At 44.1% G+C, this 27,462-nt stretch overlaps 1 protein-coding gene across 1 annotated transcript in view; it reads left to right on the forward strand.

The window, feature by feature from the left end:
* The first annotated feature begins 2,326 nt into the window (after positions 1–2,326).
* RSPH10B (radial spoke head 10 homolog B) overlaps positions 2,327–27,462 on the forward strand; it is a 61,784-nt gene continuing 36,648 nt past the window's right edge. Inside the window, exons 1-7 of the mRNA XM_047089419.1 lie at positions 2,327–2,577; positions 8,042–8,117; positions 12,801–12,869; positions 14,603–14,776; positions 16,597–16,682; positions 18,061–18,181; positions 26,410–26,586. Of these exons, the coding sequence (XP_046945375.1) occupies positions 2,327–2,577; positions 8,042–8,117; positions 12,801–12,869; positions 14,603–14,776; positions 16,597–16,682; positions 18,061–18,181; positions 26,410–26,586 (954 nt within the window). The remainder of the gene's footprint in view (positions 2,578–8,041; positions 8,118–12,800; positions 12,870–14,602; positions 14,777–16,596; positions 16,683–18,060; positions 18,182–26,409; positions 26,587–27,462) is intronic.

Below are 27,462 nucleotides of genomic sequence, written 5' to 3' on the forward strand. Positions count from 1 at the left end.
ACGATCCTGGATTGGCCGGGTGGGCCCAATCTACCCCGTGACTTAAAAATTGGAGAACCTTTCTCAGCTGATACCGAGGATGTAGGAAGGCCGCGTCGAGAAACTGGAAAAACAAAGAGATTCTCCTCTGGAGCCACCGAAGGAACCAGTCCCGCTGGACTCCTAACTTAAAATCGTAAGATGATAAACTCGTGTTGTTTTAAGCCACTAAGTTTGGAGTAATTTGTTTACGGCAGTGGAAGCCGCCTGGATTCCTGTGTTATGGTGAAGATAAGCGCTGCGAGGCTACGCGGCAATTAACAGAGCTGGGAAAACCTGCGTCAGGTGCGTCCAGCTCCAGGTTGCCACCTGGACTTCTGGACCAGAGGGGCCGAGCCTTGTGGCTCAGCGGCTTCTCGGCCTGCGGTCCCTTTAAGGGCGGGGCGGGGCCTGTGGTTGCCTGGAGACCAGCCTCGGTCGGGACGCTCCGCAGTCGCCGCACCTTCTCTGCCTCCTCCTGGCTGCGCCCCTCCGGAGACCGGAGCCGGGTGGGCGCGCCGCCGGTGGTCCTGCGTGCGCCGCGGCCGACTTCCCGGTCAGGTCCGGCTCTTCCGCCGGGCGGACGCGGCCCCCAGGACCTGAGCAGGTGCGGCGGGCAGGAGTTGCGGGGAGCCCCAAGCTCAGAGAATGCGCGCCCCTTTTGTGCTGCCTCAGGAAGGAATAAATCGCCAGGGTAAAAGGGCCTCAAGCCAGGGGGACCAGAATATAAACAAAAGTTACTGGGAACAGGCCTCAAGGAAGGAGATGGGCCTTAGTTGTAGTGAAGATTTCACCCAGAGACCGCAAACCTATCTGTAGCAAAGGCTCACCTGGGCTTCCCTGGGCTAAGGGCTGGAGGGAGTAATGGGGTTTGAAGGGCAAGAAAAGCGGGATCATGTTGGTGAGAGCAAAGCCTAGGGGTGTCGATGACTGGCAGGTGGGGTGTCCAGAGGATGCCATCCAAGCAGAGGGTGTGGGGGTGTCCCCTTGGACCCCTCAGGGTGTGAGGAGGGACCAGACCTTGCCCTGCACCCCAGGACTCATCTGTGTATATTGTTTGTTGCACTGGGATGTTTTCAATGAGGCCAGTTTGGGAGGCCATGAAAACTGTGGCTTTGGGGACCTGCCCGTCAGCTCCGTGACCTTGGGCAAACGTCACAGGGCTCCTTTTCTGGCACGGGAGGCACTCAGTCTGGCATATGGAGTGGGCAGCCCAAGATTTCAAGTTCAAACACAGGGAAGTGACACAATAATCACAACATCATTGATAGTGTGCTGTATCCCACACTTCAGAGGTTTTCTGTGCATCATTTCATATAATTCTTACAAATGAGTCAAGGCCCTGTTTTTTCTGTTTGGTATCTGAAGCAGATGGAGTTTAACCTGCTTAAGGACACACAGCTGGTGAGGGGCAGTGCAGGAACCTGAACACAGCTCTTGAGCACTTTACCATGCAGATATAGATATAGATATAGATATAGATATAGATATAGATATTAGTTTACCTATTTTTTGAGAGAGGGAGAGAACCCCAAGCAGGGTCCCCAACTATCAGCACAGAGCCAGACGTGGGGCTCGAACCCATGAACCACAAGGTCATGACCCAAGCAGAAATCAAGAGTCAGATGCTTAACTGATTGAGCCACCCAATCGCCCCTCCATGCAGATGTATTAAGAGATGGGCTTTCAAAGTAGGAATTGCCAGCATGTAAGACATTAAGGGTTAAGTAGCCATTTTTTAATGTATCGGGTTCCCTTCTTGCTGGAACACTACTTGAAAAGAAATGGTAGGCAGTGTTTCCAGTTTTTAAAAATTTTAGGAATGGGGTGCCTGGGTGGCTCAGTCAAACGACCGACTTCGGCTCTGATCATGATCTCGCAGTTCGTGGGTTCCAGCCCTGAGTCGGGCTCTGTGCTGACAGCTCAGAGCCTGGAGCCTGCTTCGGATTCTGTGTCTCCCTGTCTCTCTGCCTCTCCCCTGCTCAGGCTCTGTTTCTCTCTCTCTCTCTCTCTCAAATACATAAACATTAAAAATAAAACAAAAAAAATTTAGGAACAACCAATGCGATATTTTTATAAACTGGTGATACTTGATAATCATAATTTTTCAAGCTTTAAAGAGGAGAATGATAATGACATTGGGTTGTAAAGCTAAAATTTTAGCTACGGATGAAACCCACAAGTATGTAGAGCTACGATTTTTCTTTTTCAGATAAAACCGATCAACACTTTGAAACAAACAGCTCCCAACCGAAGGAATCATTTGATACTTACATATATAAAGTAAACTTGAGGACTTCTAAAGACAATGGTGAAAGAAAAGAAAAGAGCGGACAAACGGGCGGATAAGTTTTCCCGCTCTCCCTCCACTGATAATCCAGACTTTTCCACACCAGACAGCAACGCTGCTAGACAAGAACTGTCCCCCAGGGCTGCCCCACCGTTGGAAACGCATCTCAGTGAATCAGGGCTCAGGAAAGAGTCCAATGACGATGCCCAGCTGAATGAAGACGCCACTCAGTACGAAGAGCCCATTCTCACCAAACTCATAGTTGAAAGGTGAATTTGATGGGTTGCGTCTTCCGTGTTCCCCTTTCTAGTGCTTTCATGCTCTGTTCTCTCTCTCTCTCTGCAATCTCTTATTGTGGCTTTCCCTGTCACTCCCCTAGGTGACTGTAAAAGTCTGTGTCTTCAGCCCTGGTCTCTCTCCTGGAGTTTTAGATTCAAATTTATAACTCCCTCCTGAACATCATCCAACCTGACTTCAAGCCCCCTGTGTCCAAAAGCAAAGACTGCAGGACTTGAAATAAGATCTGGACCGGAGTCCTGGCTCTATGACATCAACCCCATCCTTGAACCTTTCTGAGCCCCAGATTCTTCACTGGGAAAAACACACCCCATAGATGGTTCCTCTGGGTGCTGCCATGCCCCCCCTCCCCCCCAGCCCTGGGCTTCTCCATTGGTGCCTATTTCTTTTTCTTTTTTTAAAATTTTTTATGTTTGTTTATTTCTGAGCCAGAGACAGAGCATGAGTGGGGGAAGGGCAGAGAGAGGGAGACACAGAATCCGAAGCAGGCTCCAGGCTCCGAGCTGTCAGCACAGAGCCCGACGTGGGGCTCGAACTCACAAACCGTGAGATCATGACCTGAGCTGAAGTCGGTCGCTCGACCGACTGACCCACCCAGGCGCCCCATCCGTTGGTCCCTATTTCTGTCCGGGCACCACCATTTCCCTCCCTAGTGGGGCTGCCCTCCTCCTGCCCTGCCCTTTTGTATTTCTTTTTCCTCTGTCCTTCTCTCATTAACCCCTTTCTCTCTGCTTAGCTTCTTCATTCCCTCTTGACTGGGCTATTGGATTCACTTCCTAAATATTTCCCTGCTTCTAGGCTCTTCCAGGCCTCCTGTATGGATTTGCCCTCCTAATTGTTTACATACGTCACTCCCGGGATTAGTTACTTGTCTGTGTAACAAGTCACCCCAGGGCATGGTGATTAAAACAAATATCTCACATAGTTTATGGGGGTCAAAAATCTGGGAGCAGCTTAGCTGGATGGTATTGGGTTAGGATCTCTGGAGGTCCAGCCAAGATGTGAGTCTAGACTGCCATCATCTGAAGGCTTGGCCGGCTGCACAGTCGGCTTTCAAAGGGGCTCCCTGGCAGGAGGCCTCAGTTCCTCATCACACAGCAGTATGTGCTTTGGTGTCCCCACCACCTAGCTGCTGGCTTCCCCAGAGAGTAATCCAAGAGAGAGCTAGGGCAGAAGCCATGTGTCTTTTAGGACCTGCTCTGTCATCACCCTCTGCCCTTTCTTTCTTTCTTTAAAATTTTTAATGTTTGTTTATTTTTGAGAGAGAGAGAGACAGAGCGCAAGCCAGGGAGGGGCAGAGAGAGAGACACAGAATCAGAAACAGGCTCCAGGCTCTGAGCCATCAGCATAGAGACTGACATGGGGCTCGAACTCACAGACCTCGAGACCGTGACCTGAGCTGAAGTTTAACCAACTGGGCCACCCAGGCGCCCATACCTCTGTCATTTCTGCAATACCCTAGTGGTCTCACAGGTCAGCCCTCTTCAGTGTGAGAGAGGATTCCACGAGGCTGTGACTCCTAGGAGGTGAGAATTGCTCTGGGGCCATTTTGAGGCTGGCTGCCACATTCTTAAAAACTTTTGATTTCTTAACATTGTCTACAGACTAAAACCCCTGAGCCTGATACTCTGACCGCAGCCTGCCTCTCTCCTCTCAAACTCAAGAGCCCAGTTAGACTTTCCCCCACAATCTCATTTTTATCTTTGCTTGCAAAGATGGCTTTGCTTCGTTTCCGAATGGTCAAATTCCAACATACTCTTCTGGTCCAAATCTTTCCTATTGATTCTTCCCAATAGGAAGTCATTTTGCTCAAAATTTTTTTTATCATGCTTATCACTTTCTATCATGTTTTGCTATATACATAGTATGTACTACTTTCTATTACATACATATGTAATATGGATGAATTACCATAATTTGTTTCCAAGTTTCAACTTCTCTATCAGGTGGAAAATTCTGTCCTAGCACAGACACGCCCAGAGTATCAAACACCAGACCTTAGGCATAGGGGATGCTCAGTCAAGATTTACGGTTTGAATGATTATCAGTGGCCGTTTTTCTTTTCATTTCTTTTTATTTTTTTCTAAATATTGATTGTTTTGGGGGAGAGCGCAAACGGGGGAGGGGCAGAGAGAGGGGGACAGAGGATCCAAAGCGGGCTCCGCGCTGACAGGCAGACAGCAGAGAGCCCGATGTGGGGCTCGAACTCACGAACCATGAGATCGTGACCTGAGCCAAAGTCGGACACCTAACCGACTGAGCCACCCAGGCACCCCAGCTTTTCATTTCTTAATTGAAACCATCTGTCATCACACAACACTATTGCAATACCACTGGCGGTGTTCCCTATGCTGTACCCTTTATTCCCCGGGACTTACTTCACAACTGGAAGCCTACCTCTCCCTCTCCCCCTCGCCCATTTGGCCGGTCCCCCCACCCTCTTGTGCTCTGGCATCCACCAGCTCTCTGTATTTATGGGTCTGTTTTTGCACTTTGTTTGTTTTTTAGATTCCACATATAAGTGCAATTGTATGATATTTGTCTCTCTCTGACTTATTTCATGTATAATCCTCTCTAGCTCCATCCATATTGTTGCAAAAGGCAAGATCTCATTCTCTTTTGTAGCCGAGTAATCTTCCAGTGCCTATATATACACCACATCTTCTTTCTCCGTTCATCCATGGACGTACGCTTGTGCTGCTTCCAAATCTTGGCTGTTATACACGATGCCGCCATACACAGGGGTGCATTTATGTTTTTGAATTCGTGTTTTCATTTTCTTTGGGCAAATACCCGATGGGGGGATTACTGGATCATATGGTTTTTTTATTTTCAATTTTTTGAGGTACCTTCATATGGTTTTCCAGAGTGGCTGTACCAATTTACATTCCCACCAACAGTGCATGAGCGTTCCTTTCTCTCCATGTCCTCGCCAACACTTATTTCTTGCCTTTTTAAGTCTAGCCCTTCTAACAGGTGTGAGGTCATATCTCATTATGCTTTTGATCCGCATTTCCCTCATGGCGAGTGATGTTGAGCATCTATTGATGCGTCTCTTGGCTTCCTGTGTATCTTCTTTGGAAAAAATGTGTATTCGGGTCCCCTGCCCATTTTTTAATTGGATCATTTGTATCTTGGTGTTGAGTTGTATAAGTCTTTTATATATTTTATGCATTAACCCCTTATTGGACATATCCTTTGCAAATATCTTCTCCTATTCAAGAGGTTGCCTTGTTTTGTTGGTGGTTTCCTTTGCTATGCAAAACCTTTCACGTGGATGTAGTCCCAATAATTTATTTCTGCTTCTGTTTTCCTTGCTGAGGAATCATATCTAGAAAAATGTTGTTACAGCTGATGTCAGAGAAATTACTGCCTATGTTTTATTCTAGGAGTTTTATGCTTTCTGGTCTCACAGTTAGAACTTTAATCCATTAAAAAATTTTTTTAATGTTTGTTTACTTTTGAGAGAGAGAGACACAGAGTGTGAGCGGGGGAGGGGTAGAGAGAAAGGGAGACACAGAAACCCAAGCAGGCTCCAGGCTCTGAGCTGTCAGCACAGAGCCTGACGTGGGGCTTGAACTCACGATCCTCAAGATCATGACCTGAGCTGAAGTCGGATGCTTAAATGACTGAGCCACCCGGGTGCCCCAGATTTGTAATCCATTTTGAGTCTTGTTTTGTACATGGTATGAGAAAGTGGTCTCAATTCACTCTTTGGCATGTATCTGTCCGGTTTTCCCGCCACCATCTACTGAGAGGCTGTCTTTCCCCCTTTGTGTATTCTTGCCTCCTTTGTTGTAGATTAACTGACCATGGAAGTGTGGCTTTAATGGACTGTCTGTTCTGTTCCATAGATCTATATGTCTATTCTTCTCCCAGTACCATACTCTTTCGATAACTACAGCTTTGTAGTAGATCTTGAAATCTGGGATTGTGATGCCTCCAGCTTTATTTCTGTTCTCCAAGATGGCTATTCAGGGGCGTTTGTGGTTCCATACAAATCTTAGTGTTATTTGTTCTAGTCCTGTGAAAAATGCTGTTGGCATTCTGATAGGGATTTCATTGAATCTGTAGATTGCTTTGGGTAGGATGGACATCTTAACAATATTAATTCTTAATCCACGAGCATGGAATATCGTTTCATTCGTGTTGCCTTCAGTTTCTTTCATCTGTGTTTTATAGTTTTCAGAGTGTAGGTCAGGTCTTTCACCACCTGGGTTAAATTTGTTCCTAGGTATTTTATTGTTTTTGATGCAGTCGTAAATGGAATTGTTTTCTTAATTTCTCTCTTATTTTGTTAGTGTGTTAATGTATTCCATGTATTTCTGTATTAGCATATAGAAGTGCAACCGAGGGGCGCCTGGATGGTTCAGTTGGTCAAGTGTCTGATTTTTGATTTTGGCTCAGGTCGTGATCCCAGGGTCATAGGATTGAGCTCTCTGCACTGAGCATGGAGCCTGCTTCAGATTCTCTCTCCCTCTCTCTCTGCCCCTCCCCTGCTCGCATTCTCTCTCTCTTCTCCCTGTCTTTCTCTCTCTCAAAATAAACAAAAAGATTTTTAAAAATTATCATCATAAAAGACACATAACGTAGAACTTCCTATTTTAACCATTTTAAGTGTACAATTCAGGGGCACTAAGTACCCTCATCCTGTTGTACAACCATCACCACTATCAATTTCCAGAACTTTTTCATCATCCCAGACCGAAACTGCCCAGAATAAACCCTCACCTCCCATCTCTGCCCCTTTTCACTATTTCCTCCTGGCTGTTGGCTCTCCCTACAAGCTCTTCTCCACACAGTGGCCATCCAGATGCTCTTTTTATGACATAAATCTGACCGTGGCCAGCTCCCCTCTTAGAACCTTCTCCTGATTCCTCCTAGAGGAACCCCACCCCCCACCCCAGCGTCTGTCTCCTCTCCTCTTCTCTTTCTCTCTCCTTCCTGTTCTCCAGCTGGGCTGCCCTCCTTTCTGTTGGCTGAACTTGAGCTGTTGGCTCCTTCTTGCCACAGGGCCTTTGCACTTGCTGCATCCTCTTCCCAGAGTTCTTCTTAAGGCTGTTTGTTTTATGACCTGCACATCTCACTACAACTTCTGTGTCCTTCAAGAGGCCCTGACCGCCTGTACACAGCAGCCGCCTCCCCCTTATTCTCAGCGTCATTCCCCAATCATGTCTGTCATAAAAATTGAACATGATCTGGAATCCTCTTGTTTGTTTGTTTCCTCTTTGCTGCCTGTCTCTCCGCAGTCAACTAGGGTCACCCGAGGGCAGGAACTTTCCAGTCTTGTTCACAGTGGCCCTCGGGGAACATATGTTGAATGAACGAATGTGAAATATTGTTTGTACTTCTTCATTGATGTTAATTATGACTTTAACCCACCATCGCTTGTGGTTGCTCACACCACTCATTACCTTGAGCTTTATTTCTTTGCAGCTATGAAGGGGAAAAAGTCCATGGACTGTATGAGGGAGAAGGCTTTGCGGTCTTTCAAGGAGGCTGTACCTACCATGTGAGTTACACGTCTCGGGGATGGGCAGGGAGGGGAGGACGGTGAGAATATTCTGGGAGAGTCTGAGATTTGTATCTCCAGAAAAGTCTGTTGGGTCTTCAAAAGAAATTGAAAGTACTTACTGCTGATTTGACTTTGAACCCAGTTACCTATTTTAAGGTAAAACCATGGATCCACACCTCAGAAGTCATCATTTTAGATTGTTTTCTTTTCCTGATTTTTAAAAAATGTTTATGTTAGAGAGAGAGAGACAGAGCATGAGCAGGGGAGGGGCAGAGAGAGAAGGAGACACAGAATCTGAAGCAGGGTCCAGGCTCTGAGCTGTCAGCACAGGGCCCAACGTGGGGCTCGAACTCGTGAACCACAAGATCATGACCTCAGCCGAAGTCGGATGCTTAACCGACGGCGCCCCCCCTTTTCCTGATTTTCATTTATTGTCCAAACAACCTGAAGGCGACTGGAGCAAATAGCCAAGAGTAAAATCCCAGTGTTGTCAGCCCTTTGCCATTAAATGCTTTGGACACGCCGTGTCCCTTTAATTCCTCGAATGGATGTGTCAGCATTTATAGGGCCTACTGATTTCGCAGATAACATCTTGAAACTTTTTTCATTTATGAATAATTTGCTGCCTTGCTGCATGCTTTTCGTAACTTAAATATTTTGCGGCAAAATATACATAAAACCTACCATTGTAACCATTTTTGAGTGTACAGTCAGGGGCATTAAGCACAGGACCCTCCCCAGCCCCCACCTCCAGAAACCTTCATCCTCCCAAACCGAGACTCTGGCCCCAGTTAAACACCAGCCACCCCCGTGTCTTCCTCCGTAATATTTAAAACACTGCATAGCTCTCTGATTTACTGTTCATGACTACACCATAATTACTAGATCACTTTTGAAGTGTTTTCATTTTTTTCCCCATCATTAGCAATGGCACAGTAGATCATTCAGATTATCAAAGAAACGTGTGCTTTTTAAAAAAAATATAATTTACCAGGGCGCCTGGGTGGCTCAGTCGGTTAAGCATCCGACTTCAGCTCAGGTCATGATCTCGCCATCCATGAGTTCAAGCCCCGCATCGGGTTCTGTGCTGACAGCTCGGAGCCTGGAGCCTGCTTCGGGTTCTGTGTCCCCCTCTCTCTGACCCTCCCCCGTTCATGCTCTTTCTCTGTCTCAAAAATAAATAAAAATTTAATTTAAAAATAAATAATAAATAAAAATAAAAAATATAATTTATTGTCAAATTGGCTTCCATACAACACCCAGTGCTCATCCCAACAGGTGCCCTCCTCCATGCCCATCACTCACTTTCCCCTCTCCCCCCCACTCCCCCATCAGCCCTCAGTTCTCTGTATTTAAGAGCCTCTTAGGGTTTGCCTCTCTCCCTCTCTGTAACTATTTTTCCCCTCCCCCGTCCCATGTTCTTCCGTTAAGTTTCTCAAGTTCCGCATATGAGTGAACACATAAGGTATCTGTCCTTCTCTGACTTATTTCGCTCAGTATACCTTCCAGTTCCATCCAGGTTGCTGCAAATGGCAGGATTTCGTTCTTTCTCGTTGCCAAGTAGTATTCCATTGTATCTATAAACCACATCTTCTTTATCCGTTCATCAGTTGATGGACATTTAGGCTCTTTCCATAATTTGGCTATTGTTGAAAGCACTGCTATAAACATTGGGGTAGAAACGTGTGTTTTCAATAAGAACAAATTTTTTTTTTCAACGTTTATTTATTTTTGGGACAGAGAGAGACAGAGCATGAACGGGGGAGGGGCAGAGAGAGAGGGAGACACAGAATCGGAAACAGGCTCCAGGCTCCGAGCCATCAGCCCAGAGCCCGACGCGGGGCTCGAACTCCCGGACCGCGAGATCGTGACCTGGCTGAAGTCAGACGCTCAACCGACTGCGCCACCCAGGCGCCCCAAGAACAAATTTTTGTGGTTGGGGTCAGAAAGCATGGGTTTCAGTCCCCTGATTTTTTCCCCCCACTAAACATACAACATGTTCTTCTTCCTGCATCATGTAAACTCTTAAAAACGCCATGAGCGTGGCTGAATACTAGTCATGAATGTGGCCGTCCCGTCTGGCCTCGGCCAGTTTTGGAATCAGCTGTTGCGTTCATGCTGATCAGTCTCCTTTCACCAATCGGGGCGCTAAGTGCACTGCTGTGTGAATAGGACTGAGTATGGAGGCTGCTTGAGATCCTCTCTCTCCCCCCACCCCCTGCCTGCCTCTCTCCCCTGCCCGGTGCTCACTCTAAAATAAAAAAAAAATTAAAAAATCAACCAGCGACACCCAGTTCTCGATTACACAAGATCGACCCCTCCCAGGCTGCTGAGGACACAGTATCGGCTCCTATTACCCCAGAGGGTCTTGTCTCCGGTGGCCTTCGGTCCACAGTGACCCGGTAGCTCCAGCCTGGCCCAGTGGCCTTGCCTTAACTGTTGATGTGGGGGCAAATACCCCTCCATTTCTGAGATCTCCTCCCCACCACTGCCTGCTGCTTGCTGGGTAAACTTTCTGTATTTTCCTCAGACTCAAATTATTTTGATTAAAAATAATCATCTGTTGGGGCACCTGGGTGGCTCAGTCAGTTAAGCATCTGACTTTGGCTCAGGTCATGATCTCCCGGTTCATGAGTTCAAGCCCTGAGTCAGACTCTGTGCTGACAGCTTGGAGCCTGGAGGCTGCTTCGCATTCTGTCTCCCTCTCTCTCTGCCTCTCTCCCACTTGTGCTCTGTCTCTGTCTCTGTCTGTCTCTCTCTCTCAAAAGTGAATAAATGTTAAAAAAAAAATTTGTTTTAAATAATCATCATTCGGCTCTCCTTTAAATTGCAAGAGCAGCTGGGGCGCCTGGGTGGAGCAGTCGGTTAAGCGTCCGACTTCAGCCAGGTCACCATCTCGCGGTCCGTGAGTTCGAGCCCCGCGTCGGGCTCTGGGCTGATGGCTCAGAGCCTGGAGCCTGTTTCCGATTCTGTGTCTCCCTCTCTCTCTGCCCCTCCCCCGTTCATGCTCTGTCTCTCTCTGTCCCAAAAATAAATAAACGTTGAAAAAAAAAATTTAAAAAAAAAATAAATAAATAAATAAATAAATTGCAAGAGCAGCAGACCCAGCAGAATGACTCTACTGTGGCCCCAGGCCCCGAGTCAGACCGTGGGTATGTCACATGTTTAGATCACAACCCCCTAAAGATAGACAATAAAGCCAAACATTTCATGGAACATTTGCCCTTACCATGTAGACACAGCATGATCTTTTCTAGTGTAGTTTGTTAATTAAAGCACCAGTTGTTGCGACCGTAATTGATTCCATAATACAAACAACAGCCGGCCTGCGGCTGGAAAGCCCCTGTTTGCCCCGTGGTTTTCCTCAATGCCAGCCTGTCTCCTGTGAGCCCAGGCTAACCTGGACGCCTAACAAAATGTGTCTTCTTGCCAGTGAGTTAGGGCCGTGGTTCCTGAGTGCCATCCTGGGGACCAGCAGCATTACCTGGGTATTTTTTTTTTCCAAAATGCTCATTCTTGGGCAACAGCCCAGACCTGATGAATTAGAATCTCCAGGGTGGGCCCAGCAATCCCCAGGTGATTTCTGAAGCATGCAAGAGTCTGAGAACCACTGAATTAGGGCACTGTTACATATTCCTCCTTCGCCCACTGACTCTAACAAGGTGATTCTAAGGAACAACTAGGAGTACTTTTTTTTTCTGAGTTTATTATATACTTATTTTGAGAGACACAGAGAGAGAGAGTATGCACAAGCTGGGGAGGGGCAGAGAGAGAGAATCCCAAGCAGGTTCCGTGCTATCAGCACAGAGCCAGACGTGGGACTCGATCCCACAATCCGTGAGATCATGATCTGAGCTGAGATCTAGAGTCAGATGCTTAATGACTGAGCCCCCCAGGCGGCCCAAACTGGGAGTACTTTTCAGCCTCGTTTTCCCTGATTAGATTTAGGCATTCAGGCGTGCGAAGTTTTCGGTGACTAGTTCCTATGTGTTAACAACAGACACTAAATATAAGTGGACCCTCCTGACAACTGTATATTGTCTACATAGAGGAATATTCAGGGGGCACGGGCGCACCCATACGGATAAGTCCCAGTAAGTGGAAAACAGACGAGCGTGAAATTTACAAATGGGGTACTTTCTAACATCCAGATAACGGTTTTAACCAGGTCTACCTAGTTTAAATAATTTTTAAAAAATCCTTAAACTTTGAAATGCAAAACCAAAAGCATATGAATTCTTTTAGACTGTGGAATTTTTACCTAGCTTAATTAGGAGAGGAAGACACAGACCGAACTTAAAACTCACGTTTAAGTGTCACACAGGACTGCTTGGTGTAGGTTTTGGGGAATTTGGATAAGCGTATTCATGCAGATGGAAGTGGGATGGGGCGCCTGGGTGGCTCAGTCGGTTAAACGTCCAACTTCGGCTCAGGCTGTGATCTCACGGTTCATGAGTTTGAGCACCACATCAGGCTCTGTGCTGACAGCTCGGAGCCTGGAGCCTGATTTGGATTCTGTGTCTCCCTCTCTTTGTGACCCTCCCCCCTCAAAGATGAATAAACAGTTTAAAAAATTAAAAAAAAAGAAAGAAAGTGGGATAAGGCTCCATTCTGAGAACTAAAACCAGCTGTTACGTAGAATCAATGGTCCTAAGGGTTTGTTGTTGTTCTGTTTTAAAGGGTATGTTTTCAGAAGGACTTATGCACGGACAAGGGACTTATGTTTGGGCCGATGGACTGAAATATGAGGTAAAGTATGTCCTATGTTATAGTTTTCCACTGTAATTAACACAATGTAATGGTCAGCTTCCCACAATCAAACATACTACTTTCACAAGAGTAATGCAGCTCACGGGTCTAAAAAAGTCCACAGAACCCAGGCGCCTGGGCGACTCAGTAGCTTAAGCATCTGACTCTTGATTTCAGCTCAGGTCACGATCTCGCGGTTCGTGAGATTGAGCCCTGAGTTGGGCTCAGAGCCTCCTTGAGATTCTGTCTCTCCCTCTCTCTCTGCCCCTCCCCTACTCTCTCTCTCTCTCTCAAAATAAAAAAAAATAATAAACTTAAAAAAAAAAAAGACCCCAGAACCAAAGAATACAGGTGAAAAGTAACTTGTTAACTGCACGGGACCCTCTGGCAATCAGTACTCGTTCATCCTTACACTCTAGATGTCTCCTGGGTGGGCACAGCACCCGTGCATCTATTTGGCCTGTCTTACTCTTCACAAACACAAGTGTAGTTTATTGTACACTCTCTTCTGTCCCTTTAGTCTTTGGAGCTCACACCATAGCCGTTCATCCAGACCCACCTAGTTTCACTGGCTGCTTTTATTCTATGATGTGGGTTTCACTTAACCCATCTTGCCGGTTTAAAGGGAGTATGTATTTTTTAAATCGATTGCTAGAAGGCTGTTCTCAAACTCGCAATTGCAGGGTTGCTAGTGATGGGGTTTATAAGTGGTAGTGATGACCTTTAAAACCTATGCACATATGCTCATATTCAAATAGCAGCCAGGTGAGGGAAGCAGAGACAAGTGCCGGCCAGGTGGGCAGTTCACTGGGCCTGAGAGCGGGAGACAAGCCACAGAGGTGGAGGGGCCCCTGAAGATCTGGTGGTTTGGGGCCAGCCTTTCCAGGGACATTCTTCCCCTGCAACACCCTGGCTTCTAGCCTGTGGCCCTTGGTTTATCGTCTCTGGAAGTTCGAAGGCGGGAGTCCTAGGAGGCACAGATCCTCCCACGCCAGCCTAGACAGGAGGGTTTATGGGTGGGATTTGGGCTGTCACAGAAGTATCTTCAGGGAGGTCAGCTGGCCTCATGGGATCTGGCCGGTGATCAGGCCAGGCTACCCTGTCCTCTTTTCTCCATTGGCTGGCCGCCTCCAGCCAGGTCTCCTTCCTGAGAGAGAATCCGGTGGCTCAGGGCTGTGGTGCATGGAACTGCGTGCTGCCCACTCAGCTGACGTCCTGGCCCCAAGCAAAGCGGATTCTCTGGAAGTCACCCACAGGGCGGGCGGTTGGCTGGTGTGCTACAGAATATTTTGATGGACCACAGGCAGAAAGAAGGGTTTCCGTGAGTTGATCACTAAGCCGGGCTAATCACCAGAGTCCCCTGGAGAGAACACAGGATCCCAGGGCATCGGGCCTCCTTCGAGGTGGGTTCCAAGACTCTAAAGTTCCCGAGGCCGGGATCGCAAACCACCACTGTTCCACGTCACCTGTTTGCTTCTTGGAGCCTTCTCTGCACTCAGCTATTTTATCCTGCTGGTGCTTCTGCCCAGGAGAGGGGAGGTGAGAGAGCATGGAGTGTGTAGAGAAGGAGGGAGGAGGGTGGAGGCTGGGGGGGGGGGGCGGATACTCCACTGTTTCCGTGGAGGAGAGACAGGAATAGTATCCAGTAGTCAAGGAGGCATCTCAGTCTGCCCATAGGAGAGGGGTCTCTCTACTGCCTTCTTTCTCTCACTCTCAGGGTCGTTTTGCCCTAGGGGGAGTTTGTGAAGAACATGCCCATGAAGCATGGCGTGTACACGTGGCCGGATGGCAGCACCTATGAAGGAGAAGTGATACACGGCGTGAGGCACGGATTTGGTATGTTCGTATGTGGCACGCACCCCGTGTCCTACATCGGCCAATGGTGTCACGGCAAGAGACACGGGAAGGTGGGTGAGGCAGCCACTTGACTCCCGTCCATAGATAGGATGAACAAATAGAGGTGTGGGAGGCAGGGGGCTGTCCTACAACTATGGTCCCTTCTTGTTTACTGACGTGAAATCCACATCACACGAAACTCACCATTTCAGAGTCTGCAATTCAGCGGCATTCAGTGCATTCTCAGTGCTGTGAGACTACCACCTCTGTCTAGTCCCAGAACATTTTCATCCACCCTCCAAAGTACAGCCCTGTACCCACCAGGCAGTTATCTCCCCCCCGGACCCCCCGTGGCCACCATTCTGCTTCCTGTCTCTATGGGTTTACCTACTCTGGATGTTTCAAGTGAATGGAACCCTATGTTATGTGGCCTTTTGGATCTGGCTTTTTTTATTCAGCATCATGTTTTGAGATCCATCCATGTTGTAGGTACTTAATTCTTTTTTGTGGCTAATAGTCCACCATATGGATGGACCACATTTTGTTTATCTGTTCATCCATTGATGGGCACTTGGGCTCTTTCCATCTTTTGGCTTCTGTGAATAGCACCACTATGAACGCGTGTGTAAGGATTATTTGGGTCCTTGTCTTCAGTTCTCTGGCGTATAAACCTAGGAGTGGAATATGGTAACTCGATGTTTAACGCTTTGAGGAACCTCCCGACTGTTTTCCACAGCATCTGGCCCAATTTACATTCTCACCACTACCACAGGTGATACTTTTATTAAGCAAGGTTGCTGTTTCTGGCACTATTTGCTTTTGTATCAGATGATAAAATACTGCAGCAGTGTTTTCATAAAATGTTATAAGAAAAGAAACAGTCTACCATTATAATCATCTTTCGACTCGAATATAGACAATTCTGTCCATTGGCTTCCCTTCCTTTCCCTTCCCTTGTTCAGCTCATAGTGGATCAATTCAGACTGGGGGTGGTGGCAGCTTCTAGACAATGGCCCCTGGATGGCTGCACGAAGGAACAAGCCAGCGTGGTAATGGAGAAGAAGATAGAAAAATCACACACTCACACACACACACACACACACACACACACACACACACACACACAAAGAAATAAACCACCGAATAAAGAAACAACCTGAGGCCATTCAGTGAAGGTCCTCATACGTGCATGGTGACTAGTACTATTCGTCAGAGGAGTCACTGAAGAAAGGTTACACCATGTTCACTTAAACTTGGAGGCAGTCTTGGGGTGCCTGGGTGGCTCAGCCGGTTAAGCGTCTGACTTTGGCTCAGGTCACGATCTCATGGTTCATGAGTCTGAGCCCCGCGTTGGGCTCTCTGCTGACGGCTCAGAGCCTGGAGCCTGTTTTGGATTCTGTGTCTCCCTCTCTCTCTGCCCCTCCCCTGCTCCTGCTCTGTCTCTCTCTGTCTCTCAAAAATAAATAAGTGTTAAACTCGGAGGAAGTCAAATAAGGTGACAAATGGGTAAAACGAAAGTGGTTTAGGTACATAAAAGGGACTGGCCTTCAGTTACACAGAAGGTGCTACTACTCGGTTTAGGTAACAACACAACGGGATTGTTCAGGTACTTACTTGACTCACAGTTATCGAATATAATATATATAATATAATGATTAGCCCTAATGTGACGCCTCATTATTAAGGAGTCATTGATTGGTGGCATCTCTTTCTTACTTGGTGGATACTTCACCATTTTCTCGATTACAAGACAGAAACATATCATGGATTAAATGTCTTGCCTTCATAGGACATTGACTTCCACATAGTTCGGACTCCTTTAATTTATCTTTGCCTTTAATAAACATGTGCTGTATGACTTGCTTTGTTAAAATGATATTATTTGTTTTAGGGCTCTATTTATTACAATCAAGAAGGTACCTCTTGGTACGAGGGGGACTGGGTATACAACATCAAAAACGGCTGGGGGATAAGGTGGTAGGTATTACCACGGCCACTCTGGGGGGGTGGGGGGAAAGGGTGTGGGGGCCCAAATGATTTTCACTTAGGTGCTTAAAGATAAGGTGCAGAGGGGCACCTGGGTGTCTCAGTTGATTAAGCATCCAACTCTTGATTTTGGCTCAGGTCATGATCTCAAGGTTCGTGGGTTCGAGCCTTGTATTGGACTCCATGCTGACAGCACAGAGCCTGCTTGGGGTTCTCTCTCCCTCTCTCTTCCCCTCCCTGCTTGTTCTCTCTCTTCTCTTTCTCAAAATAAATAAACTTTGAAAAAAAAAGATAAGGTGCAGAAATTTCGGAGAACACATTTTCTATATAAGCAGGGTGGAATATTTAAATTCACCCCAGTGGAATCTCCATAGTGATGAAAATATTCTACAGAAAATTTAAAGGAACGTTATATTAAATGAGATCTAATGATACAACCGTACTTTATCACATGTAGAAACTTTGTTCTCTCGTTCATGGATATCTCGTATGTTTTCAGAAGACTCTTGACATGTTTGCTTGATTTTAGATCGAGCTGATGGAGTCATATATTTTAAGGATTGAAATATTTGGGGGCGAGGGGTGCATGGGTGGCTCAGTCAGTTAAGCATCTGACTTCATCTCAGGTCATGATCTCATGGTTCGTGGGTTCAAGCCCCACATTAGGCTCTGTGCTGACAGCTCAGAGCCAGGAGCCTGCTTTGGATTCTCTCTCTCTCTCTCTCTCTCTCTCTCTCTCTCTCTCTCTCTGTCTCTCTCTCTCTGCCCCTCTCCTATTTGCACTCTGTTTCTCTGTCTCTCAAAAATAAATGTTAAAAAACATTTTTTAACAAAAAAAAAAGGGAGCAAAAATGTTAACTAATCATACTACTATACGGAGTTGTTTTTAAAAGATTTAAAATCCCTGCTCTTATCCTCCTTATCACCTTAATTAAATGATCAGAGGATTTAATAAAGTGGGTTGTCTTATCCCTAAGATGATGATTTTTACCGCCTGTCCATTTGAGAAGACTGTATGGGCACAAGGGTTGGATTTCTTCAAAGGTGTTTAGAGAAAAAATTTAAGGGACAGTCTTCTTAGGGGCGCCTGGGTGGCTCAGTTGGTTTAGCATCAGACTTCGGCTCAGGTCATGATCTCGAGGTTCATGAATTTGAGCCCGACGTCGGGCTCTGTGCTGACAGCTCGGAGCCTGGAGCCTGCCTCGGATTCTGTGTCTCCCCCTCTCTCTGCCCCTCCCCTGCTTGAGCTCTGTCTCTTTCTGTTTCAGAAAAATAGGTAAACATTTTTAAAAAATGTAAAAGAAAGTCTTCCTAAAGATAAGTGTTGTATATAAAATAACCGATTGTTTTTCATTTTTCTCGGTCCCAGTTACAAGTCTGGAAACATATATGAAGGTCAGTGGGAGGACAACGTGCGTCACGGGGAAGGCAGGATGAGGTGGCTGACGACCAACGAAGAGTACACGGGGCAGTGGGAGAAGGGCGTCCAGGTACGGCGCCCGTGGGTGTGACCCGAATGCGCCCAGACGGGGACGCTGCTGATGCCCTGCACACGCGTCACTTGGTATATCATCCGGTCACCTGAAACTTCAGCACTGCTAAATTTAGAAACCCAAAGTATGATTTGCTGGTCCAGACCATCTTTTTTTAGTGCCATTTTATTATTTAGGTTTCTCTAAAGGTCTTACACACGGGTGAGCAACAAAATGGTTTTTTTTTTAATATTTATTTTGAGAGAGAAAGAGTGTGTGAGTCGCGGGGGGAGCAGAGAAAGAGAGGCAGAGGGAGAACCCCAAGCAGCCTCCACATGGTCAGTGCAATTTGTGGGCTCGGCCCCACAAGCCATGAGATCGTGACCTGAGCCAAAACCAAGAGTCGGACCCCGAACCTACTGATCCACCTAGGCGCCCCCCAAGCAAGCAGATCTCAATTCCCATGGCTCGTGTGTAGACCAAGACTATTATCTATGCCTTAGGAGCTGTGTATTTCCCGCACAGAAAAGAAAGGCTTCATACGGTTAGTTTTATATGGTTTATACAAGCTTGGGTTTTCTGATAATATCTGCATATTAATCTGGCAATTAGGGGCCTTGTTGAACTCCCATAATAGTTCTGGTCAGTATTTTGTAGGTTCTTTGGGATTTTTTAATATAGACAATCCCGAGCACGGGTGCAGGGGCAGACAGCCTCGCATTGAGCCTGAGCCTAGTGGGAAAGCATTCAGTCTTTCATCATGGGTGATGTTTGCTGTGGGTTTTTCAGGGATGCTCTTTATCAGGAAGAGCCATCATTTATTAGGAGGAAACGCTCTAATTCTTCATTTGCTTACAGTTTTTATCATGAATGGGTGTGAAGTTTGTCCAGTGCTTTTCTGCCTCCAGTGGGAGGATCTGTGTGGTTTTTCTTCTCTAGTCTGTCGATCATGTTGAATTACATTGATTTATCTTCTTAAAAAAATTATTTTACTATTATTTTACTATTAAACTAAAATTATTAAGTTTTTAATTTTAATTCCAGTTAACGTACAGTATTGTATTAGTTTCAGGTGTGCAATTTAGTGATTCAACACTTGTATACATCACCCTGTGCTCATCATGACAAGTGCCTTCATCCCAGCACCTGTTTCTTCCACCCTCCTGCCCACCTCCCCTCTGGCAACCATCACTTTGTTCTCTGTAGTTAAGAGTCTGTTTCCTGCCTCGACTCTCTCTCGCTCTCTCTCCGTTTTTTTCCCTTTTCTTGTTTTGCTTCTTAACTTTGCTTGTATTTGTCTTTCTCTGACTCGTTTTGTTTAGCATTAGCGTCTCTAGCTCCATCCATGTCGTTGCAAATGGCCACATAATCTTTTCGATGGCTGAGTAATATTCCATTGTGCGCGCGCGCGTGTGTGTGTGTGTGTGTGTGTGTGTGTGTGTGTGCGTGCTCGCATGTGTGCATGTACCACATCTTCTTTACCCATTCATCAGTCAGCGGACACAGCTCCTTCCATATCTGGGCTGTTGAAAATAATGCTGCTATAAACATGGGGGTGCATGTATCTCTCAATTAGTGTTTTTCTATTCTTTGGGTAAATAGTAGTGTGATTGCTGGATTCTAAGATAGTTCTACTTTCAGTGTTTTGAGGAACCTCCATACTGTTCTCCACAGTGCCTGCACCAGTTCGCATTCCCACCAACAGTGCAAGAGGGTTCCCTTTTCTCCACATCCTCACCAACACCTGTTGTTTCTTGTGGTGTCGATTTTAGCCATTCTGACAGGTGTGAGGTGATACCTCATCATCGTTTTGATTTGCATTTCCCTGACGATGAGTGGTCACGAGTATCTTTTCACGTGTCTCTTGGCCATCTGTATATCTTCTTTGGAGAAATGTCTGTTCGTGTCTTTTGCCCATTTTTTAATTGGATTGTTTTTTGGGTGTTGAGATTTCTGAGTTCTGTATATATTTTGGATTCTAGCCCTTTATTGGATATGTTATTTGCAGACATCTTCTCCCATTCCGTTGGTTGCATTTTGGTTTTATTGATTGTTTCCTTCACTGTGCAGAAGCTTTTTGTCTTGATGAGGTCCCAATAGTTTATTTTTGCTTTTGTTTCTCTTGCTTCAGGAGACAGATCTAGAAAAAAACTGCTACAGCCGATGTCAGAGAAATTGCTGCATATGCTCTTTTCTAGGATTTTTATGGTTTCAGGTCTCACATTTAGGTCCTTAGTCCATTTTGAATTTTTTTCTCTATGTAGTGTAAGAAAGTGGTCCAGTTTCATTCTTTTGTATGTGCCTTTCCAGTTTTCCCATTAGCATATGTTGAAAAGGCAGTCTTTTCTTTAAAAATAGTTATTTTTTTAAGTTTATTTTTTGAGACAGCACAAGTGGGGAAGGGGGAGAGAGAGAGAGAGAGAGAGAGAGAGAGAGAGAGAGAGAGAGAGAGAATGAGAGACAGAATGAGAGTATGTCAAGCAGGCTCCATGCTGCCAGGGCAGAGCCCAATATGGGACTCAGACTCAGGAAACTGTGAGATCATGACCTGAGCTGAAACCGAGTCAGGTGTTTAACCAACTGAGCCACCCAGGTGCCCCTGTGTTGTTGTTGTTGTTGTTGTTGTTGTTGTTTAGTTTTTTTATTTCTTTTGAGAGAGACAGAATGTGAGCAGGAGAGGGGCAGAAAGACAGGGAGACATCCAAGCAGGCTCTGTGCACGGTTGGCACAGAGCCCGATGCAGAGCTCGAACTCACGAAACTGTGAGATCATACCTGAGCCGAAATCAAGAGTTGGACACTCAACTGACTGAGCCACCCAGGTGCCCTGAGACTGTCTTTTTCCCATTGGATACTCTTTCCTGCTTTGTCGAAGATTAATTGCCCATATAATTGTGGTTTTATATCTGGATTTTCTATTCTGTTCTATTGATTTATGTGTCTATTTTTGTGCCGATACCATACTGTTTTAATTACTACAGCTTTATAATAGAACTTGAAGTCCAGAGTCATGATGCCTCCAGTTTTGCTTTTCTTTTTCAAGATTGCTTTGGCTATTTGGGGTCTTTTGTGGTTCCATACAGATTTTAGGATTGTTTTTTTCTAATTCTGTGAGAAAAGCTGATGATACTTTGATAGAGTTTGTGTTAAATCTGTGGATTGCTGTGGGTAGTATAGACATTTTAACAGTATTTGTTCTTCTAATCCATGAGTATGGAGTGTCTTTTCATTTCTTTGTGTCTTCTTCAGTTTCTTTCATCAGTGTTTTATAGTTTTCAGAGTATAGGTCTTTCACCTTTTTGATTAGTTTCATTCCTAGGTATCTTATTATTTTGGGGTGCAATTGTAAATGGGTTTTCTTAGTTTCTGTTTCTGCTGTTTCCTTATTGATCTATAGAAATCCAACAGATTTCTGTATGTTGCTTTTGTATCCTGTAACCTTACCGGATTCGTTGTTCAGTTCTAGTAGTATTTTGGTGGAGTCTTACAGGTTTTCTATACTGAATATCATGTCATCTGCAAATAGTGAAAGTTTGGCTGCTTCTTTGCTGATTCGGGTGCCTTTTATTTCTTTTTGTTGTCTGATTGCTGTGAGTAGGACTTCTAGTACTATGTTGAATAACAATGGTGAGAATGGATATTTTTTGTCTTGCTCCTGATCATATTGGAAAAGCTCTCAGTTTTTCCCCGTTGAGGATGGTATTAGCTGTGGGTTTTTCATATGTGGCCTTTATTACATTGGGGTATGTTCTAAATCTCCTTTGTTGAGGGTGTTTATCATTGAATGGATGTTGTACTTTGTCAAATGCCTTTTCTGCCTCTATTGAAATGATCATGTGGTTCTTGTCCTTTCTCCTATCGATGTGATGTGTCACATTGATTGATTAGTGAATATTGAACGACCCTCATAACCCAGGAATAAATACCACTTGATTGTGGTGAATGATTTTTTTTAATGTATTGTTGGATTTGGTTTGCTAGTATTTTATTAAGAATTTTTGCATCCATGTTCCTCAGAGATACTGGCCTGTGGTTCTCTCTTTTTTTTAAACATTTATTTTTTATTTTAGAGGGGGAGGGGATGGGCAGAGGGGGAGAGAGAGAGAAAGAGAGACAGACAGAGAATATGAATATGAATGAATGAATCTTAAGCAGGTTCCATGCTAAGAATGGAGCCCAGTATGGAGCTCAATCCCACTACCCTGGGATCGTGACCTGAGCCGAAATCAGGAGCCAGATGCAACTGACTGAGCCACCCAGGCACCCCTCTGGTTCTCTTTGTTAGTGGATGTTTTATCTGGTTTTGGTATTAGGGTAATACTGGCCTCATAGAATTAATTTCGAAGTTTTCCTTTTCTATGTTTTGGAATAGTTTGAGAAGAATAGGCATTAACTCTTCTTTAAATGTTTGGTAGAATCTGGTCCTGGACTTCTGTTTGTTGGGAGGTTTTTTTTTTGTTTTTTGTTTTTTTTTTTTACTGAGTCAATTTCTTTGCTGATTATTGGTCTATTCAAATGTTCTATTTCCTCCTATTTTGGTTTTGATAGTTTATATGTTTCTAGGAATGTATCCATTTCTTCCAGGTTGTTCCACTTCGTTAGCCTATAGTTTTTCATAACATACTCTTAGGATTGTTCATATTTTTGAGGTGTTGGTTGTTATTTCTCCTCTCTCATTTGTGATTTTATTTGTTCGAGGCTTTTCTCTTTTTTTCTTGATAATTCTGGCTGGAAGTTTATCAATTTTGTTGATTCTTTTTCAAAGAACTAGCTCCTGGTTTCATTGATCTGTTCTTTTATTATTTTTAGTTTCTATATCATTTATTTTTGCTCTAACCTTTATCATTTCCTTCCTTCTGCTGATTTTAAGTTTTGTCTGTTGTTCTTTTTCTAGCTCCTTTAGGTGCAAATTTAGGTTGTTTATTTAAGATTTTTCTGGCTTCTTGAGGTAGGCCTATATTGCTGTATACTTTCTTCTTAGGTCTGCTTTTGCTGCATCCCAAAGGTTTTGAGCCATCGTGTTTTCATTTTCATTTATTTCCATGTACTTTTTAATTTCTTCTTTGAGTTACTGGTTAACCCATTCATGCTTCAGTAGGATGTTCTTTAACTTCCATGTATTTGTGGTCTTTCCAATTTTTTTTCTTGGGGTTGACTTCTAGTTTCATAACATTGTGGTCATATGCATGGTATGATTTCAATCTTCTTGAATTTGCTGAGGTTTGTTTTGTGGGCTGATACATGATCCATTCTGGAGAATGTTCCATGTGCACTCAAATGAGTATTCTACTGTTTTACAATGGAATGTTCTGAATGTATCTGTTAAGTCCATCTGGTTCAGCATGTCATTCAAAGCCATTATTTCCTTGTTGATTCTGTTTAGATGATCTGTCCATTGATGTCAGTGGGGTGTTAAAGTCCCTTGCTATTATTGTATTATTATCAATTAGTTCCTTTATGTTTGTTATTAACTGTTTTATGTATTTGGGTGCTTTCATGTTGGGTGCATAAATATTTACAATTGTTAGATCTTGTTGGATTGTCCTCTTTATGATGATACAGTATCCTCCTTTGTCTTTTGCTACAGTCTTTGTTTTATTTTTATTTTTTTAAGTGTTTGTATTTTTGAGAGAGAGAGAGCAGGGAAGGGGCAGAGAGAGAGGGAGACACAGAATCCAAAGAAGGCTCCAGGTCCTAAGCTGTCAGCACAGAGCCTGATGTGGGGCTCAGACTCACAAGCTGTGAGATCATGACCTGAGCAGAAGTCAGATGCTTAACCGACTAAGCCACCCAGGTGCCCCCACAGTCTTTTTTTTAAAGTCTATTTTATCTGATGTAAGTATTGTTACTCTGGCTTTCTTTTGCCATCAATTTGCGTGATAGATGTTTCTCCATCCCCTCACTTTCAATACTTTGATTGATTTTCAGATGTTGAATGAACCTTGTATTCCAGTGATATCAACCTGACGTGACCATGATTATATTATCCTTTTTATATGTTGCTAGATTCAATGTCCTAATACTTTGTTGAAAATTTTTGTGTCTATGATCATGAGAGATTTTGATCTTTAGTATTCTTTCCATTTAATATCTTTGCCAGATTTTAGTAACCAGGGTAATCGTGCCACATAAAATGAGTTGGAAAGTGTTCTTTTTAATTTCCTGAGTTTGTAGAATTGGTATTCTCTCTTCTGGAGCCATTTACCTGAAGATGCCAGTGAAGATTTCTGGGACTGGAGCTATCTTTGTGACAAGATTAACAATAAGTTAACTGTATATTAACTATAAAATAACACTTAAAAATAGATAATGCACTATTCAGGTTATCTGTTTCTTCTTGAGTAAATTTTGGAAGTTTGTGTTATTGAAGGAATTTGTCCATTTCATAGAAATTTATTAGCATATGGCTGTGCATAATATTCTCTTGTTATTCTTTTAATCCATAGTATAGGAGATCTATAGTGATGTTCCCTGTTTCTTCTGGTATCAGTACTTTGTGTTTTCTCTTTTTTCTTCAGTCCTGGCTAGAGATGTAGCCGTGTCATGAAAATTCTGTAAGAGCCAGTTTTCGTGCTATTTATTTTCTCTTGATGGTTTTGAGTTTTTAATTTGATACCTGCTCTTTGTTATTATTTTCCTTCTACGTGCTTCAGGTTTACTATGCTCTTCTCCTTGAGTTGTACTATGGAAGTTTTATTGATTTGAGACATTTCTTCTTTTCTAATACAAACATTTAATACTAAAATTTTTTCTCCTAACACTGCTTTATCTGTATTCCATTAATTCTGATATGCTTTTAACTTTTGTTCAGTTCAAATATTTTCTAATTTCCCTATGACTTCCTCTTTTGAATATAAATTATTTTGATGTATATTGCTTAATTTCCAAATGTTTGGAGACTTTTTCCAGATTTCTTTCTGTTATTGATTTTTTGTTTAATTCTATTGTGATCAGAGAACATACTTTGTGTTCTTTACACACTTATTACATTTCTTTTAAATATGTTGTGGTTTATTTTATGGCCCAGAATATGGTCTTTTTCAGTGAATGTTATGTGCATTTCTGCTTTTGTTGAATGGAGTATTCTGTAGATGCCAATTAGATCAAGTTGGTTGGTAGTGTTGTTCTTTATCACATTTCTTCTATAGCACATTACTCTCTTCTGTCTACTTTTTCTACCCATTTCTCAGAGGAGAGTGTTGAAGTGTCCAAAAATAATTGTAGATTTGTCTATTTCTTCCAAATCTATCAATTTTTGTTTTATATATTTTAAGGCTCTGTTGTTACGTGTAGGATTGTTATGTCTTCTTGGTGAGTTGACCCTTTTTATCATGTTGTAATGTCCCTCTTTAGCCCTGATAATTTCTATTCCTCTGAAGTCTTTTCTGATAGGAATAAAGCTACCCCAGGTTTCTTTTTAGTTTTTAATTGTGGTAAAACACACATAACATAAAATTTACCATCTTAACCATTCTTAAGTGTCCAATTCAGGGGCATTAAGCACTTTCACACTGTTGTGAATCACCTCCATCCATCTCCAGAACTCTTCATCTTCCCAAACTGAGACTCTGTCCCCATTAAACACTCACTCCCCGTAACCCCTTCCCCCACCCCCGCCACTGGCTTATATCATTTAGCATAATGTCTTCAACAGACACAATGGGATGAATGAATAAACAAGTGGATGATGATAAAAACATACAATGGAATATAATTTAGTCTTTAAAAGGCAGGACATTCTATGAGGTGCCTGGGTGGCTCAGTCAGTTAAGTGTCTGACTTCGGCTCAGGTCATGATCTCGCTGTTCGCGGGTTCGAGCCCTGCGTCGGGCTCTGTGCTGACAGCTCAGAGCCTGGAGCCTGCTTCGGATTATGTGTCTCCTTCTCTCTCTGCCCGTCCCCTGCTCGCACTCTGTCTCTCAAAAAGAAATAAATGTAAATTAAAAATTTTTTTAAAAGAAGGACATTCTGACGCATACTATAAGATGGATGAAACTTGGAGACATTATGCTTAAGTGAAATAAGCCAGTTGCAAAAGGACAAATACTATATAATTCCACTTATATGAGGTACCTAAAGGAGTCAGATTCAAAGGGACCAAAAATAGATGGTGGGTGACAGAGGCAGGGGGTTCTTTGTCCCTTCAAATGAGTTATTGTTATGATCTATTATCTGAATTTTAAATGGATTCAGGTAAAAAGAGAAAATATTTTGGGCATTCCTCATGGAAATTTGCTTTCCTTTCAGAATGGCTTTGGAACACATTCATGGTTTCTAAAGAGAATCCCCAACTCCCAGTACCCTTTGAGAAATGAATACATAGGAGAGTTTGTAAATGGATATCGTCATGGCCATGGAAAATTTTACTATGCCAGCGGAGCCATGTATGAGGGACAATGGGTCTCCAATAAAAAACACGGCATGGTGAGTGCAGATGTGTGAAGAGTACATTTTAAAGAGTTTGTAAAGCAACTAAATTACAGTACAAGGAGTGTCATTCTCTGGTAAAGTGCATCATCCGTTTTTGCATAGGATAGCCTACTGTCTTATTAAGATAACTATACAAATTTTAGAATAATTTCCAACATATCATCAATATCTAAAAGTGTATTTAGAAGTTATTTTGTTGGTTTATGTTATGTACATGTGTGTGAGGGTGGTTTTGGTCACAAGTAACGGAATACCTAGCTTAATAATCTGTAAGTGTTAAGGAATGAGTGGATTTGGGGGCACCTGGGGGGCTCCATCGATTAAGCGTCCGACTCTTGGTTTCGGCTCAGGTCATGATCTCACGGTTCGTGGCATTGAGCCCTACCTCGGGCTCTGCGCTGATGGTGTGGAGCCTGCTTGGGATTCTCTCTCTCCCTCTCCCCCTCCCCCATGCTCATGCACGCTCTCTCTCTCTCTTTCAAAATAAATATATTTTTTTAAAAAAGAAGTGGGTTGCAAGGTTGCTTTGATCCAGCAACTCAGCGATGTTGAGGGTGTTCTTCCTCTCCCCAGGAGACGTCTCCTGCCATGCTGTCAGCTTCACTCTTATGCTGCCCCTCCCTCATGACCATAAGTTGCTGTGGCTCCAGGCTTCATATCCACATACACACTAAGTAGAAGGAGAGAAGAAACTCTTTCCCAGGAAGCTTTCCACAGATGTCTTTAGTTTGGCTGAGCTGACTTGGGTCATGTGCTTACCTCTCAATCAGACTGACTATTGGCCTGGGTTGGACAGATCCCAAGAGAGCCCCTCTTTGGTGATAGACACTCTGCTGGTCACTAGCATGGTTTGATAAGATACCTTCTGTG

Source organism: Lynx rufus, unplaced genomic scaffold (genome assembly GCF_022079265.1).
Source record: "Lynx rufus isolate CCGP_SWC_20201006 ecotype Redwood Valley unplaced genomic scaffold, mLynRuf1.p SCAF_27, whole genome shotgun sequence".
In the NCBI taxonomy this organism is placed as follows: Eukaryota; Metazoa; Chordata; class Mammalia; order Carnivora; family Felidae; genus Lynx; species Lynx rufus.